Source organism: Agelaius phoeniceus, unplaced genomic scaffold (genome assembly GCF_051311805.1).
Source record: "Agelaius phoeniceus isolate bAgePho1 unplaced genomic scaffold, bAgePho1.hap1 Scaffold_113, whole genome shotgun sequence".
Classification (NCBI taxonomy): Eukaryota; Metazoa; Chordata; class Aves; order Passeriformes; family Icteridae; genus Agelaius; species Agelaius phoeniceus.
The window spans coordinates 2,086,194-2,105,000 of NW_027509877.1; the positions used below are offsets into that span (position 1 = coordinate 2,086,194).

Sequence of the window (18,807 nt, forward strand, 5' to 3'; positions counted from 1 at the left end):
CGTTTCCGAGTCTCGGGCACCATGCTGCTGCTTCATTTGCCCTTAGGCACACCCAGAGCTCCCTGCTAAGCCCGGATGGTCTCTGGTTCTGCCCTCTTCCTCATCCTGTGCAGGGATGGAGCACTGCTGTGCTTTCAGGAAGCTATTGTTGAAACCTTCCAGCATTCCAAGCTTCTTTGCCCTCCGTGGATGCTTGCCATAGAATCCCTCTCTGCTGGGTTCAGAGCATCATCAGGTTTGCTCTTCCAACATCCAGGGTCTCCAGGGTGCTCAGCAAGATCTGGAACTGCACAGTGCTGTACAACTGCACCTTCAGCACAGGAACCTTTCCATCCTGACCTGCCCTCATTCCTCTGTGTCTGTGCACAAAACACGGCGTGGAAGAGAATGGCAGCAGGGGCCTGTGTGTCCCAGGGCCCTGGATTTGCATCGCTCCAGCTCCACAGAGATACAGGTAAAGTGAGGAAGCCAAACTGTTTATTAATGGAAGGCGAAGCAAAGGAATGAGCTGGGAGGGAAGAAAGGGGATGGGCAGGGTCCGAGGGCTGGAGGGAGGGAGCTGTCAACAGGGAGGGAGAAGGCAGGAGCTATGGGAGCTTCCCACAGGCTCAGTTGTGCCAGTCATCAGCTGTGCCTGGAACTCCAGCTGATCCCCTCTGGTCTCCTGGTGGTCTCACCTTCCAAGGGATCTGGAGGTCTTAAAGAGTCACTGGTTCCTCTGAGCCAGCAGATGAAAGTTCTGCAGCTCTTCCCTCAAACATCACCTGAACAAATGTGCTTATGCAGGAGGGGCTGTTGTCTTCACTCAGGGCTCAAAGGGCTGGAAGATAGAGGAACAGAGCCACGGTCAGAACCTGCATGTGCAGGAATCCAAGGAGACCTTCCTGCCAGAGCCATCCCACCCAGCTCTTGCCATGGCCGCAAGAGAGGAGAGGCCAAGGGGATCAGCTGCAAAGTGCTGGCCATGAATCCCCCTGCCCGCATCCCTGAAATCTCTGTGTGCTCTGCCCACGCCAGCCCTGGTCCACACAGGGAGCAAAGCCCACCGCAGCCGGGGCAGGGATTGCAGCTCCTGCCCAGGCATTGCAGCTCCCCCAGCCAGCCCCCGCTGACAGCCCACTGCCCTCATCACCCTCACGGAGGGCCTGGAGCTCTTCCTTCTGCCCCATCTGGAGCACCCAGACAATCCCTGGGAACACAGGCTAACCAAACTAAGGCTGCCCTGGCTGTTATCCAGTTTGCTTTATGGCTTAATGAGGTGAGGAATTAATGGATCTTTAACTTCCTCTGGAAGGCAGGCACATGGATTCAGAGCTATCACACACTAAGTGTATGGTTTTGGGGTTATTTAATAATGCTCCTTACTGTGAGGAAATGACACGGGGGCAAATTTTTCCCAGCCCTTCACCCAGCTCTTTGGGTCTGCCCCACCAGTTTTCAAAGGGTTCAGATCCACTCTAAATGCTAATGATATCATACAGTGGCTGGTGTTGCTGATAGGCCTGCTACATTTAGCATTCAGAGATAAGGGAAGATTAACCTGGATAACCACACTGACACCTACCCCAGAGACAAGGGATGCTGCTGCCCCAGAGCCTGACCCTGCCCCACAGCCCACCTCAGAAATGAACCACCCAGGCTGGATGAGGGTTCTAATGAAAGAGATGGGCCAGGTGCTGAAGGAGTACATTTCCACAGCTGGTGAAAAGCCATCCCCCTGCCTCAAAGAGGGAGAGTCTGATGGTGCAGCAGTGGAACCCACAGATGTTACAACTGTCCAGGTTCCAGCTGAACTGCAAAGGCAGTCACAGCCAGCAGCAGTTGCCCTAGTGGAAACAAGGAGATCTAAGATGAAATCAGAGCACCCAGATGAGGATATGAAAGGAGAGCCTTCCCAACGCCCAGGAGAGGCAACAGTTGAGGTCATCACTGAGTCCCTGACGTACGAAAGTCTCCGTAATCTGCACAAAGACATTGTATGACAAGGACGTGAGGCTTATACAACCTGGCTACTTTGGGTCTGGGACCTTATGGGTACAGGTGTCCAGCTGGATGGTGGTGAGGCAAGGAATTTGGGACACTTGACTCAGGACTCAGGTATGAATCTGATTTTTGTAAGGGAGCCAAGGTCCCTTTCCCTCTGGGAACAGCTTTTCATGAGTGTCAGAGAGAGGTTTGTCCACAGGGAGAGAATGCAGGACCAGCACCATAGAATGCACTGGAAGATTCTTGAGGAAGGGATCCAACAGCTGAGAGAAGTGGCAGTATTGGAGGTACTCTTTGGGAGGGATGGACAGCATGATAATGACCCAGACAAGGTCAGGTGCACAGGGCAAATGTTGTGGAGTCTGGCAAATCTGGGGCCAGCTCAATACACCACCTTTATTGCAATGATTATTGCCAATAACAAATGAGATTCAGTGGGTTCTGTTGCCAACAAGCTTAGAAATTATGAGAGTGTGATCAATGGCCCAATGCAGGCTCATGTCTCTGTTGTGGTCCAAGAAGTCAGAGAGGAGATGAGGGAGATGAGGGAGGAGGTGAGGAGGAACAGTTCCCACATTGCACCAGTGTGAGTCACAGGCCCCAGAGTCAGAGCCCAACGTTCCCCAGCTAGAGAGAGAGGGTACAGCCCACGGGCTGACCTGTGGTTCTTTCTGCAGGACCATGGGGCAGACATGGGAAGGTGGGATGGAAAACCCACTTCTGTCCTGGCAGCATGGATGCATCATCTCAAGGAGGGAAACACGAATCGAGGGAATTCCAGTAAAGTGAAGGTAGCCCCAACCTTCCATGACTGAGCTGCTGAGTATGATCCGTCAGATCCCCTGGAAGGTACCTTGACCATGTATGCCCAGGAAAGAAAGAATAACCAGGGCTAGGGGTGGTCCTGCCTCTAACCAGGAAGAGATACGGGAAAACCGGATTTTCTGGACAGTGTGGATCCGATGGCCTGGCACATCAGAGCCACAAAAATACGATGCCTTAGTTGATACTGGTGCGCAGTGTACCCTGATACCATCGGGACATGTGGGGGCAGAACCTGTTTCCATTGCTGGGGTGACAGGGGGATCACAGCAATTGACCCTGTTGGGAGCCCAGGTGAGCCTGACTGGGAAAGAGTAGCAGAAACATCCTATTGTGACTGGCCCAGAGGGCCCGTGTATTCTGGGCATAGATTTCCTCCAGAATGGCTGTTACAAAGACCCAAAGGGACTCAGATGGGCTTTTGGCATAGCTGCTGTAGAGGCTGAGAACATCAAGCAGTTGAACACTTTGCCTGGACTATCAGAAAACCCATCTGCAGTAGCTCTCCTGAAGGTGGAAGAGCAACGAGTGCCGATTGCCACCTCGACAGTGCACCGCCGGCAATATTGAACAAATTGAGATGCCGTGATCCTCACCCACAAAATGATCCGTGAGCTGGAGAGCCAAGGGGTGGTCAGCAAAACCCACTCACCCTTCAACAGCCCCATCTGGCCCGTGTGCAAGTCTGACAGAGAATGGAGATTGATTGTGGGCTATCGTGGCTTGAATGAAGTGACTCCACCACTGAGCTCTGCTGTGCTGGACATGTTGGAACTCCAGTACGAGCTGCAGTCCAAGGCAGGGAAGTGGTACACCACCATTGACATTGCCAACATGTTTTTCTCCTTTCCTCTGGCAGCAGAATGCTGGCCTCAGTTTGCTTTCACCTGGAGGGGCGTGCAGTACACCTGGAACTGACTGCCCCAGGGGTGGAAGCACAGCCCCACCATCTGCCATGGACTGATCCAGGCTGCACTGGCAAAGGGTGAGGCTCCAGAACATCTGCAATATATTGATGACATCATTGTGTGGGGGAACACAGCAACAGAAGTATTTGAGAAAGGGGAGTGTCATGGTTTGACACTGGCACAATGCTAGTGCTTCTATGAAGATATTTTCTCTCTGGTTTCTGCTGTGAGATGTGACCAGGAATAAGCAAAGCAGGCTCCTACTTAGGAAAGAAAAGAAAACAGAACTTTATTAACTACTCTACAACTATAGATAAAAGGAACACACACAGGGAAAATGAAAACTTTACAAATACATTTCTTCCCTCCTTCACCAAATTTCCAATACAATGCATCTACTCTCTAAATCACCAACTCTTAGTCTAGAACTACCTTTCAAACAATCAATCCTCAGTTCATCAAGAGGAGAGGAGTCCTTCTTGTACCATGGGCTTCTCTTGGAAACACAGCTGAAGCTTTGTGTGTTTCTGTGTCACTCGTGGCACCGCCCGGAGTACATCTGCCGTCGTGACCTCTTCCTTTCATGTCCAGTGCTCTCACCACTGAACACGGACCAGAGCTGCTTCTAGGGTTGTCTTTTTAAGGATGCTCTGTCCCAATCCAAAAAAGGCACAGTCTCTCCTTTGGGACACCTGTCCCCCCCCATATTTTTTCACCCCCTGGGGCCGAGGGGCACCAACACTGAACCCTCTTGGTTCTGTGGCCATTGCCTCCCCCTAGAATGCAGTCTCTGTGTCACAAGGAACATGGTTCTGTCCATGGCTATACAAAAAGAGTCCAGCAAAAGCCACTCCATCATCTCTTCCCGCTAGGATTCTTCTCTATTCTTCCACTATCTCTCACTCACCCAGACCTCTCTCACACTTGCACATTTCCTTCCTCATCTTCCACTCTATCTTCTAGGAGAGGTCAATGATCTGTAAAGTTCTCATTCTCCAAAAAGGGGTTAAAAGCTCCTACAAGCGGCTGGCTGCACCCCCCCCACTTTTCCCCTTCCCAGCCGTGCTGCCGGCACAGGCCCATGTTTATCCAGTCTCAAGGTTACAGTCCCAGGCACCGTCTCTCTCTTTTTCTCTCTTTCTCTCTTCCACCCTTCCACCCCCGGGCTCAGGCCCACCTCTCCCGGCCTCATGGCTTTTCCCCAAACTCTTTCCTGCCGGAAACCCAAAAGGACCCTCCCAAGGGAGAGCTCTGCTTTTAACCCCGTGTTCTCAGAGGCGTGTCTAATGTCCCAATGGCCAGGTTAAATGCCGATATTAAAGCCTGAACATCCATTGGCCCAAAACACAGCATCCCAGAAAACACATTTCCTGTCAAACCACCACAGCATGGTAGCTCAAAAATCAATTTACCAGTGACCTCTGGGAGTGTTTCCTCTTTTAGTAATATCTGAAGGTGGCCTTTATAAGTTCAAAGGATTATTTTAAAGACATATCAGGCATTTTTCTGTAACAGACTTGACAATTTTTGTCATAAGAGCACTGGGTGTCTGAGCCCACAGACTACTCAGCATAGCATTGAAATCCCAGTGGGTTTGCTGGTGTTTCTCTTGAGAATTTGCAACACCAGTTGTGGTGGGACTCTGACAGGATTGTTGGGAGTTACCAGCCATTCTGCTCTTTATTCTGGGCTTCTAGAGAAGTAGCTAATTTTAAATCTGCTTGACAATATCCAGGGCTAACTTCTGGAAGAGAAATGGCTTTCTCAGGTATTAACACCAGGTTGTGCAACCTCTTGTGCAGCTTTATCTGCACATCTGTTCCCTGTAGGAATTTGGGAATCCCCTTGTTGGTGTTGTGCTTTGTGGTGTAGTGCAGCCACTTCTCTGGGCAGTTGAATAGCATCAAGGAGGAACAATATTTCTTTTGTATATTTAATTGTAAATCCAACTATGCACCCATAATCCCAGTGCTATTAATCAATTCTGGAAGCTTTCTCCACAGCCCCAGGTCAAATGCAGTGTTCTCTTGCGAGTCTGTGCCTTTCAGCAGAGAAAGTTTAAAATTCTCAGCATGCAGGATTCCAACAGCCAGGTGTTGTCATGCCACCCCTCCTGGTAACAGCTTTGCCTCCTCCCAAATGCCCCATGCCAGGGATATAGGTACTCACCCTCCCTCCACCTGTCCTGGCTAGCAAGACCCTCCCTGGGCAACAATTTGGGAGGGAAGGGGACTGTGGAGAGAAGAGAAGACATCTAAACAACAAATCACAATCACATAACCAGAAATCAATAAAACTTCTCTTAACATTCACATAATATCCATCCTTTAATTGCAAGAGCCAGCCGTGGCATTACCCATCCATAACAGCAATTCATTCCATTTCCCTCCTCTTCTACAAAACAACGTCAGCTGTAAAAAGTTGTTATAAGCTAAGGTACCATTCTCTGGCCACTTAGCCTGGGAGTTTAGCTTGTATGCTGACCAGCACTGATTACAATATTGGATTAGGTTTAGTTAGTGGGTCTGTTTCCAGTTTTTCAACAAACATTTCCATGGAGAAATTGGAATATCATCTCCCACTTTAGCTTGAGAAGAAACTGGCCCCATATTCAATAATTACAGATATACAAGCTGTTACCTCTGAAAGTCATAATGGTATTTCCAGCTTTGTCATGGAGGGGGGAGAGGGGAAGAGGAAGGGGACTGCCAAACCTGCAATCACTCAAACTGACAAAAGAGGGGGCTTCAAGCCCAAAAATGCCATCTCAGCCAGGCACACAAAAACAAAGCAACTCCAAACCACCTGCAAACACTCAGTCACGCTCCAACACTCTCAACACTCTCTGTGCAAATGAATTTTTGTATCAAGGACATCCCCATGTTGATATGCTGGCAAACTCACATCAAGGTACCACTCTCACATGAACATGCTCTCAGAGTTCAAGAAAAATGCAGAGAATGTGAGGAATGCAAAGGAATTAACCAATCTCCACCACAAAAGTGGCTCCAGATGAAGCTGTGGCCAGGCTTCAGTTGTAAATGAAGAATGTGGTTTTCTTTTTTCTTCTTTCCTCCATCCAAGTTAAGATGATTGCAGCCTATGCTACAAGACAGCAGAACAATGATTTTTCTTGAAATTATGATCTTGGTCTGATAGAACAATTCCTGATACTGTTAGTGTTCAGGAACACATAATCACAGAATGATTATATGCAGGTGCTTTTATTAAGAGCTCTGGGTGTCAGGGGACACAAACCCAAATCTGACTCTGACATGCTTTGGGACCGAACATGTTTTATATTCTATCGTTATATAACTTACATATTAATTATTAAACGTACATTGTTCTATTGTATACATTGATATCATCTAAGCATGGATTCCTCGTGATTCCCTCAAACCTCTAACATCATTTCTCGTGATTCTTTCAACAATAATTATATCTAATCACATCTAACAATTGCATCATTTATCATATACTGACTACACGGCTGCAGTTTCACATGATCTAGCAAATACAAGGTCTAACATTTCCCAGGGCCTACCTTTCACATTTTCCCAGGGCCTACTAAGCCTAACTTTATTTCTAGCTCCCCAAATTTTGTGATTTTAAAATCTTTTACTGTCAATACCCTCCGAAGACAACCTCTAATATTTCCTAGGGAACTCGAACCCCTGATAGTTCTTTGGGACTTGAACTCCAGACAGGGGAAACTCTGACTCCCTGAGGTCAGGAACTCAAACTTCTCCCTGATAAGTTCACCCAGGGGCTCAAACCCCCCTTGGCTCTCGGAGTCTCTGCTGGTCAGAGTGACCCCGAGATAGGTTAGAAAGTCTCTTTTCCCATCCTGGTCGTCAAAGAAGGAGTCAGAACTCTTCAGTCCTTGCTCTCAAGGTTGTTTATTGTTTCTTATCTATAAAATTCTTTCTTCTGGCCTGCCGAGGTCTGCTCAGCAGGTCAGACAGAGGCACACTGACACCCTCAGTGTGCTGTTATCTTTTATACTAAAAACTACATGTACATTATTTATCATAACTTCCCAATACCTATCACCTATGTTAGACAGTGAGCTTCTACTCTAAACCAATCTAAAAGTGCCACCATCACAGCAGAAGTTGGAGACCAAGAAGAAGAAGGAGAAAGACTGGACAACACCCAGATTCCTCCATCTTGCCTCCTGAACCCCCATTCTAAAAACTCCCAAAAATCTATTTTTTACCCCATGACTAGCTATTATTCTACTTAGAATTTCGTGGCTTGCAGATCCTCATATAAGGTTGGTAATTTTTTTTTTCCATGGGTCAAAATCAAAGTCACAGGGGATTTGGGCTCTGTGCCAGGGTCTCTGAGCCACCTGGGCAGGGGCTGGAGCCCTCCAGGGCAGCCAGAGGAATTTCCTGGGTTCTGACACTTACCAGTAACTCTGTGTGGGGATTTGCATCCCTTGTCAATAAGCCAAAGGAAAATAATTTAAATGATGCTGTCACTTAGGCCAGGGATCTTGCCTTGAGTCCCTGAAGGTCTAAAGTTGAGGTTCTCCCTGAAAATTCCTCAGTGCTGGCTGGAGATCTGTGGATTCATTGAAGCTCTAGGCTGATCTTCTGGCTGGCTCTCCAATTTACTGCCACAAAATCTCCAAAATACTGGAACAAGACCCCTTAACACTAATTTGGTTTAAAAAGGCATAATTTATTCAGGCCTGAGGTCACCCAAAGGATACTCCTAACCATTCGTGCACACATGATTTTACAAGTAAGCAATTTACATATTACAATTTACCCATTACCATCAAGCCCAGATTCAGTCCTTGTTTTGTCTACTCCTACATTCTTGAGCCGGATGTCTTCTTCTTCTCTTCCAACTGTTCTTGCTGGGAAAAGCAGTTTTTGTGTGCCTTGTTTCTCTGTTCACAGGCCCAGTAAAAACTAAATTAATCCCTTTGCTGACACATAGCATGGAAGCCTCTCTCCAGCTTCCTTCCCTGAGCCCTCCTGCTCCTGCAGAACCACCCTGATAATGGATCTGCGTGTGTTGGACTGTTGGTGGCTGTCACCTTGACGTGGCCAACACTCACCTGGACGGGCTCCTGGCAGGTGTCCAGGGTGACGTGGCAGCACGCAGTGGTCCCGTTGGTGGTGAAGGACGTCCTCATCTGGGACATGTGGTGGTAGGTGTCCTCCAACCTGCCCAGGTGAGCTCTGAGCAGGGACAGCTCCAGGCCCAGCTCCATGGCAAAGCGGTTGTATACCAGGGGGTTGGAGAAGAAGATGGCCATGGTGAAGGTGGGGGCCTCATAGACCAGGACTCCACAAGAGCCGCGGAACAGGGGCTGGAGAACTGGCAGGTGTCAGAGGAGCCTGGGGGCACGGAGGGGCTGGGGGGGACGGAGCTGTGCCCGCTGTAGAAGTAGGTCCTGGGGAGGAGAAACGGGGGTGTGCCATCAGGGGAGGATGGTGAGACCACCAGTGTCACAGACATCTTTTATGAACAATCCTTTCCTTGGGATTTTTCCTCCTGAGAAGCTGAGAGGCCTCAGGAACAAAATGTGAACATTGATTATCTGCTGCTGTGGAATGCAACAGGTGCATCTGGGATTGGTCTCATAGTGTTATTTCTTATTCATGGCCAATCACAGCTGGCTCAGACTCTCTGTCTGAGGCACAAGCTTTTGTTATTCATTCTTGCTTTTTCTATTCTTAGCTAGCCTTCTGATGAAATCCTTTCTTCTATTCTTTTAGTATAGTTTTAATATAATATATATCATAAGTTTTAATATAATATATATCATAAAATAATAAATCAAGCCTTCTGAACCATGGAGTCAGATCCTCGTCTCTTCCCTCATCCTAAGACCCCTCTAAACACAGTCACACACCAGGAGATGCTGGTGGAGCAAGGGGTAGGTGGTGGAACCAGCAGGAGACAGTCTCAGCACCACTGGGAGGTGCTGGGGGCACTGCTGGGAGGTGCTGGGGGCACTGCTGGGAGGTGCTGGGAGCACTGGGAGACAAGTAGGAGATTGACCAAGCCCTAGGAGATGCTCCCACCATGGGATGATGACCCCACCCTGTGGTGGTGTTCACAGGGGTCTCAGGACGAGGCAAGAAATGAGAATGTTGACTTTATGTTTTAGAAGGCTGATTTATTATTTTATGATATAGATTACATTTTAAAAAATGATATATTAAAACTTACTAAAAGAAGAGAAGATTTCATCAGAAAGCTCACAAAGAATAGAAAAGAATAGAATGATCATAAAATCTGGTGACTGACTAGAGAGTCTGAGACAACTGGACTGTGATTAGCTATTAATTAGAAACAATTACATGAGACCAATCAAAGATGCACTTGTTGCATTCTACAGCAGCAAATAATCATTGTTTACATGTATTTTTTGAAGTCTCTCAACTTCTCAAGAGAAAAAATCTTAACAAAAAGATTTTTCATAAAATATGTCTGCAACACCACCCTGTCCTGGTTTGGAATGGGAGGAAAATTCAGGGAAGTGATGCAAAGCTTTTTGTGTAACTGACAGGCTGCTGAACCACTGAGAAGCTGGGCTCAACTCTGTGAAACACACACGTTAAAAACCAAAAACCCCAAAAACTCTCTCTTTCCTTTCCAATCAACAAAACGCAGCAAACCCCAACCTCAACCCCCATCTCAACCAAACCAAGCCAAACAGTGTCACCGTGATATTTTATGGAAAATTCCTTCACCAGGATTTCTTCTCCAGGGAAGCTGGGAAGCTTCAGCTTCTCCCTGTTTTGCTGCTTTGGAATGTGATTTGGAGGATTGTTTACCCAGCATGGGAATTGTTTCAATTTAATCACCACTCCCAGTCCAGCTGTGTCAGGACTCAGTTCAGTCATGGGTTTTTATTATTCATTCTTTTCCAGCCTTCTGATGTATCCTTTCTCTTTCTTTAGTGTAGTTTTAGTATATCATTTCTTTTAATATAATATTGAGGGAACCCAGGACATTCCTCTGGCTGCCCTGGAGGGCTCCAGCCCCTGCCCAGGGGGCTCAGAGACCTTGGCACAGAGCCCAAGACCCCTGTGCCTTTGATTTAGCCCTTGGAAAAAACAATTATCAACCAACCTTTATAGGAAGAATTACAAGTCAAGAAAGTTTAAGTAGAATAATTGTTAGTTTGTCACAGGGTGAAAAATAGATTTTTGAGATTTTTAGAATGGGGACTCAAAGTCCCAAGATAGAAGAATTTAAGTGTGCCTTGTCCTTCCTTCCTTCCTTCCTTCCTTCCTTCCTTCCTTCCTTCCTTCCTTCCTTCCTTCCTTCCTTCCTTCCTTCCTTCCTTCCTTCCTTCCTTCCTTCCTTCCTTCCTTCCTTCCTTCCTTCCTTCCTCCCTTCCTCCCTCCCTTCCTCCCTTCCTTCATCTTTTAAGTGATGTTGGCATTTTTAGATTAGTTTAGAGTAAAAACTCACTGCCTAACATAGGTGATAAGTATTGAGAAGTTATTGTAAATAGTGTACACGTAGTTTTTAGTATAAAAAGATAACACCACACAGTTGCCCATGGTCCCTCACAGGCCCCTCACTGTGGATGCCATGGGACACAGAGAGAGAAACAGCAAGTGTTTCTCACAGCAGCTTGTGAGAATTATTAGCAAGTTGTAAGAATGTGAGAACTTCAGTATAAACAATCTGCAGGTGGTGTTCTTCTACTTCATCTTTCTCTTCTTCTCAAGGACGGTGTATAAAGAATGTTTTTGTTAACTAGCCAATCAAACAGAATATATCGTATCATTCTATAAAAACCGCACGGTTCTCTTGAATTCAACCTTCTTTTAGTCTTTCTGCAATACTGCCTCCTGCCTGTTCCTGTGTCATTCTCGGCGCAAGAGTGACACCTCACGGCCCTTCATGGCCCCTCATGGCCCCTCACAGCTCAAGGCTCTTCACGGCCCCTGAGCCGCCTCCGGCCCCGCCATTGGCGGCGCTCTTTGCTGCTCGCCAATGGCGGCCCGAGTCTGCAGTGACGTCACCGGTCGCCGGGCAAAGGAAGGCCTGGGGCTGAGGTGCCCCGGGCTGGCCGGGAATGGGGTCCGGGGGTCCCCGGGCTCATGGAAACGGGGGATCCAGGGGCTGGGAGAGGAGGATACCCGGGAAAGGGGGTGCAGGGGGTGTCGGGGCAGGATAAGGGGGTGCAGGGGGTCCTGGAACTGGGAAAGGAGATGCGAAGGGTCCCAGTGCCCAGGAATGGGCATTCAAGGGGGTCCCCAGGGGGCTCCCCAAAGCCCCTCCCAGGCGGCAGCAGGAGCTGGCTCAGGAGCTCTGGGCAGAGAAAAGGGGGTGACCCCGGCTTGGGGGGGACATGGGGGACTCACACACGCTCCCGGGGGGACACGACCCCCGGGGACCCCCCCTCACCTTGTCCCGCAGGGGAGGCCGAGCCCCAGCCCAGGCAGACGAAGCCCCCGAGCCCCGGCAGCATCTTGGGGGGCGTGCGGGGCCGGGAGGGGCAGGGTCCGGGAAAGGGCGGCGGCTGCCGGGTTCCGCGGCTGCCTGGAAACCACGAAGGCGGCGGCAGCGTCTGTGACAGCGGCGCGGCCTCAGTTGCCTGAGAACGCGGCCCTGGCTGCTTGTGCGCAGCCTGGGCTCCTGCAGGCGGCTTCACTGGGCGATTCGCCAGGGGAATTGTTCGCGGAGCATTGGCCTCTGCAAAGTTCCTGAGCGTGCAGAGCATTGGCCTCTGCAAGGAGTTCATCAGCGTGCAGAGCATTGGCCTCTGCAGAAAGTTCCTGAATTTCCTTTGAAGGTAAAGATTGACTCAAGCTGAACTTTTTGGTTTTGCCTCATCCGCACTCTGAGAGAGAATGCCAAAGAGAAATACAGGATGGGATAATGCCCGTCTTCTGGTGCAGCAGTTCAGTGCTCTGCACTGTCACTGACATGTTTTATGAAAAATCCTTTGGGTTTTTTCTCCAGAGAAGCTGAGAGACCTCAGGAACAAAATGTAAACAATGGTTATCTGCTGCTGTGGAATGCAACAGGTGCATCTGGGATTGGTCTCCTAGAGTTGTTTCTAATTAATGGCCACTCACTGTCAGCTGGCTTGGACTCTCTGTCTGAGACACAAGCTTTTGTTATTCATTCTTTCTTTTTCTATTCTGAGCTAGCCTTCTGATGAAATCCTTTCTTCTATTCTTTTAGTATAATTTTAATATCATATATATAATAAAATAATAAATCAAGAGTCAGATCCTCATCTCTTCCCTCATCCTAAGACCCCTGGGAACACCACCACAATGCACAGCTGAGTGGATGAACAATATATGCTCTACTGATTGTGCTTTTTTTTTGCACTGAAGGAATGCAACATTTTCTAAATGTACTGGTCTATACTTTTTTTTCCCGTCTAGTGGTTGCTTAAACTGCTGAAAGGTGAATGAGGTCTGTTCAAGTTTCATCAAGTTTCAGTGGGTTGTTATCATCTGGTTATTACAATTATTAGGGAGAGGCTTGTGAATTGAGGTGCAAACGAGACCATATGCCAAAATCAATAGTCTGGATTTTATGTAACAGTAAATGTGAGGAAGAGAGAGAGAAAGGAAAAGAAAAAGAAGCGGGGGGGGGGGATGGGGATGGGGGGTTGGAAGAAGGGGAAGAAGGAGAGTGACAGAGACAGATGAAGTGAAAAACATCACCATTCCATGGATCCCATTGGCATACCATAAAATCCTCTTCTGGTCTTCTCTGTGGTGAGGTCTGGCAAAACGTAAGACTCCAATGGATTCATGCAGATTTGGGCAAGGTGGGACCTCCCAGGTGCCTCCCTGGGGTGGGGCAAGGTGGACTCTGTCTATTGCTACTTTGAAATAAAATAAAATCTTTAGCATCTGTCTGTCCTTTGAGTCTGCCATCAATTGGCTTCTGGATTTTCAGCTCTGTTGTGTTACTTTGCGTGCCCTGCAGTCGTCTGGTGCAAGGCCTCAGGAATGGGTCTGGGGGCACTGTGGAGGTCTTTGATGGGAGGTTTGTGTGCAAACCTGGCCTCAGCAGACGAGTCTGTGGCTATGACTTGCCCACCTTGAAGCCAGACAGAGCTGATTTTCAGGAGAGCTGCTGGGTTTGGCTTTGTTGTGGATAGGTTTTTCTCTTCAGCCTTGTTTACTTCTCCCCAGACCTGAGCTAATGGGACAATAGTGTCACCTCTGTCTTGTCTCAAGTTCCCTTAGGCAGCTTAACTCACAGTGCCAAGTTCCAGTCCAGAGGCATTTTCAGGGAAGGGTGGGCTTGGGTGGTCACAGCTTCTTTATACAGTTTTGTCCCAATGGGCAGAAAGCCCTTTATAACAATTTTTAAGCCATTAGCCATAACATTCCAGTCTCTCCCAAGTCCTGTGAGGAGCAGCTGAGAGAGCAGGGGTGCTTTAGCCTAAAGAAAAGGATGTCCACTCTAGCTATTTCAAAGTAATATTTAGGCTGCAGCTTTGTCTGTTCTAACTCTTATTAATGTTCAGATTTTTAGCTCCAGGTTTCAGTATGATCCATCTTTGAATTGCACAAGGCAGCCCTATAGTTCAAATAAAGTCCAACTAGAGGCCTAACATACTAGCTACTTACACCAACCAAGCTCTTAGCTACTTTCAAATCATAGAAAATGTTTAGCACCAGTATCTGCCTTGAATCTGCCATGAATTGGGTTCTGGATTTTCAGAGTTCCATTGTTGCTTCTTCCAGTTTTGTTGAGGCATTGTCACTCATCTGGGAGATCCTGCCTTCAAAATGGCTTCTGGATTGCCAAAGAAGACCTCGACACCTCGTCTTTTGTCCAGGGAAAGACTGACATCTTTCACTGTAAGTACCCACTGGGCTGTGTTAAGGCTGCAAACTGCCCTGGTGTCCCTGCTCTCCCTGCCCCTGCTTTAGTGCAAGCAAGAAAATGCTTTAAGTAGGTAATAAGCAGAAATATTCTAGTAAGGCTATGAAACGCAAGTAATAAACGACACAATTATGAAGGTTTCTTTTGAGATGAACAGAGAGGGGGAATTGTGGGAATCCACAAAACCAGAGGGTTTTGGGAAAGCTGCAAAAGGCAAGCCTCAGATACAGTAGAACTTTTATTAGAGCTAAGCAGCTTCCATGAGATAGGTCAGCAGAAAAATTATTTAAAAAGTAGAAAAGCAAGGACAAATAGAACAATGGTCTGTGTATTAACACTTGTCAAGAATAACTCTCTAAGCTACAGAAAAGTTTATCTAGCAAGATATTAGGAGGGTTAAGGCTTAATAATGGAGCTCTGTGCATTGTGCTTTAAGGCTTACAAGCAGGTATTGTATTCAAAATAAGCAAGCATTGTTTAAACCAAAGGTACATGTGCTTATAGTGGTTGGATAGAACTACTGTCAATGTGCTTTTGCTTTGTGTGATTGGTCAAGAAACTTATAAAGGAAGTTGTAACATTAAGTTCTTGCTCTGCTGCCTGGGATGTGAGCTGCTGGCATCTTCCCATTGTCATAACCATGTCATGAGAGTGATGCTGGAAAATAAAACAGCTCAAGGCAGTTCCACAGCAGCCCTGTCCCGTTTGTGATTTGTAAATAGCCCCTGCTGGTGTCAAGACCAAGCTGCCCTTGGGCACCTGAGCATGTTGTGGGGGGAAGCTCAGACTCTGCCGAAAGCCCTGTGAGACAGGGCTGGTCCCAGCTGGAAGAGCTTCCAAAGCAGCTGTTCTCTCTCAGCTCCTGTGTGGGCACGGATCCAGCCCTGCAGACACAGTGCACAGCAAAGCAAGTTATCTGCTGCAGCACGTCCAGAAGAAAATGTCTCAGCACCTTTGTGTCCCAGATATCTTTTATGAAAAACCCTTTCCTTAGGATTTTTCCTCCTGAGAAGCTGAGAAGCCTCAGGAACAAAATGTAAACAATGATTATCTGCTGCTGTGGAATGCAACAGGTGGATCTTTGGTTGGCCCATGTTGGATGTTTGTAATTAATGGCCAATCACAGCCCAGCTGGCTCAGACAGAGAGTCCAGGCCAGAAGCCTTTGTTATCATTCCTTCCTCTTCTATTCTTAGCTAGCCTTATGATGAAATCCTTTCTTCTATTCTTTTAGTGTAGTTTTAATATAATATATATCACAAACTAATAAATCAAGCCAGCTGAACCATGGAGTCAGATCCTCGTCTCTTCCCTCATCCTAAGACCCCTGTGAACACCATCACACCTTTGTTCTGCAGGATGGTGGAAATCTTCCTGTGCTGGGAATTGTCCCCTGATTTTGGTTTCCCATGTGTTGATGGTATCTCTCCCAAAGGAGTTGGCCTCTCTTGAAAGCTCTGGATTGGTAGGAATCTTGAGGGCTGTACAGTTCTTACCTGCTCCCTGGAGCCAGGGTCACAAATGTCCCTTGGTGTCTGGAGCTCACTTGACTGAAGATGCCCCACTGCTGAGGCTCTGTCCAGGAGATCCCTCTGTTTTCTTCTCTGCAGGGGTCTGTGAGCCCAGAGAGAGAAAACAAATGCTAATTACCAGAGAGAACTACAACTTGGACACATTCCTGTGCTCCTCACTCTTGGTACAACGTTCCTTTCTTGCCTCTCTTGGATTCACCCAGCAGTGCTATCTCCTTGCTGTGAGTTCTCAGTGCTGTACAGGGATGGAGTCAGGGCAGTTCTGAGAGCTCCTCCCCATTCTTTGAAAAGGTCACTGCCTCAATGCAATGAACCTAAAGAGGAAACAAATGCCCCAAGAGCAGAAATCCCCAACCATGTCACATGCAATCACGGAGAAGCTGATGGGACAGAGCCATGTGGTTGGAGTATGTGTATTGCACTCTGTATTGTTAATTTCTTGGTGCTGAGTATTTCAGCAAGCAACTTCCAGGGCTTCCAGGACTGTCCTGGACAATGTGATCACAAATTGTTCACCAGTGCCACTTGTTCAAGAAAGGCCTTTGTGAACAAGCCCAACTCTGAGGCTCTAGCTGGTTTATTTTTGCCTTTCAGCTGTTTCCCTCTAAGTTCCTGTGGGAGAAGTTTCTCAACATGAAGAAGAAGGCCAGCACTGGCGGGAGTTTTCTACCCAGAATTGGCCCATGTGTAGACCTGGGGAAGACTGGTCCAAAGGTAGCCTTTTCCTGCTCTTCTCCTTTCTGTTTGATGGGAAGTTTGAAGAGGGTGTGTGCTTGTGACAGGCTTGCCTCCAGCAAAAGACCTCAGTGTCCAGGTCGTGTTGTCATTGCAAGCTGCTGTTAGAGGTGGGCTGGGAGTCCTGATCTGCACTAAGCCAACACAAATAAGCTCTGCTGAAGCTGCCTAAGTGTAGCTGCTATTGCTGAAACAATGGGGGGAAGGCTGGGGACACAAAGGCCCAGCATTGCCATGTGCCATTCTCCTGCTGAAGGAGCCACCTCTTGCTTTGGTGTGGTCACCATCAAACGCTCAGGGTCACAGGATTCCCTCTGGAGTGGCAGCGTTTGCCTTGGAAGGCCGAGGACCTGCAGGAATTACTTCAGCTTTAACAAAACAAATTGCCTTTATGCTTTGGGCTGGAACAATGTGTTGGACCCTGAGGGGGTGTTAGATTTTGCAGGCTGCCAGATGTACAGGGGACTGGCCCTGGGCAGAGGGGAATGGATGTGCTTTATCTGGATCAGTGCCTTCTTAGAGGTGTGTTTAAAGCTGCTTTTCTGGCAGGACTGGCTCAGTAGAAAGCACAGTCCCAACGGGTAGGTGACTGAGGTGGGCTGTTGTTATGAATGAAGTCCCTATATGTCTAATTTAATAAACCAACATTAGAATTTAGCAGCAATTTTAATTTGGCAGCAATTTTATATGAAATCATGCAATCAAATATAATCAAGCAGATACAAAATAATTTGGCAGTGGTTTGGATAGAGCATAAGCAAAACCAGTCAGGATACAGGGGGGTTTTCTCACCCTGCCTCCCATTCAAAAGATAAAGAATCCAAACACAACTTCTAGACTGGATGCTAATACATATTCCTCAATAATTTTCTGTCAATCTCCTCCTATTTTTGATTCTTGAAATCTATGTCACTGTACTGCACAGTGCATGCTCTGCTTGTTTCTAAGGGGTCTTTTGGTTTTGGTGGTCGCTTCCCACGAAGGCTTCTCCTCATCATCACTGTCCTTTGAACAACCCCACAAGCTGCACATGCACCCCAAGTCTTGTGTTATAGAAGCCAGCATTATATTCCAAAAAGAAGCCTTATGATTTCATAGATACCTGGAATCATCCCAATTTTGTCCATTTCAAGGCCGATTCTTTAATTATCCTGAGGCCTATTGCCTTTTGGGATGTTCCTTATCTCCAACTACATCCTGCATCCTGTTTTCTCATGAACATCTGAAAACATCTGTTTTGTGACACTAATTCCCTATCCTTTTCCTCTCTTACTTTTTAACAAATATTTTCTAAACTATTTAAAATATAGTTGCAATTGTTAGCACGAATCAGATTCATCTATCACACTGTTGAGCAAGAAATTGGCAGCAAGAGCCATGTAAGACACTGGTTAAGGATTACCCAGACAAAGCAGGGGAGAGTTTTCTCCAAGCAATGCCTCTGCTCCAGAATCATTTGCTGTTGTTTTGGGCCCGTGGGTCCGCCTCGGCGGCGGCGGTGGTCCCCGGCCCGTGTTGTTGAAGCCGTCGCCCTTCCTCGGCCTTAAGCCGGGGACCCGCGTTGTGGCGGGCAGAATTTTTTGGCCTAGTATTTTTTTTTTTTTCGGGCCCGGCATCTGACGGAGAGCCCCCCGGACTGGTCCTGGGTGAGGCGGCGGCGCCTCGCCTACCTCAGTCGTGGCCGGATCGACTGAGCCGCTTCTGCCGGGCGGGGCCGGGTTTGCCGCGCCGGGTCCGTTGTTTTTTGTTGAGGCGGGCGGAGTTGGAGGGGCACCCGCCAGGCCTCTGCGGGCCTTTTTATTTTTCTCTCGCGGCCCTAAGCCACGGCACTGAGAAGCGTTGCGACGAAGGCGTGAGCGGGATGCCGGTGGGTCCGTCGTGAGGGGATAGTGAGGCGCGTACCTCAGCACCACCCTGGGCCCCCGGCCCCGTGGCCTCCGTGGCTGGCACGGGTTGTTGCGAACGCGCCTCCGTGTG

The 18,807-nt window shown here is 48.0% G+C and overlaps 1 protein-coding gene across 1 annotated transcript in view; it reads right to left on the bottom strand.

Annotated features, from left to right (window-relative positions):
* The window catches only part of LOC143693006 (olfactory receptor 14J1-like), a 37,455-nt gene extending 28,461 nt beyond the window's left edge, over positions 1-8,994 (bottom strand). Inside the window, exon 1 of the mRNA XM_077173090.1 lies at positions 8,794-8,994. Coding sequence (XP_077029205.1) covers positions 8,794-8,994 — 201 coding nt within the window. The remainder of the gene's footprint in view (positions 1-8,793) is intronic.
* Positions 8,995-18,807: the final 9,813 nt, after the last annotated feature.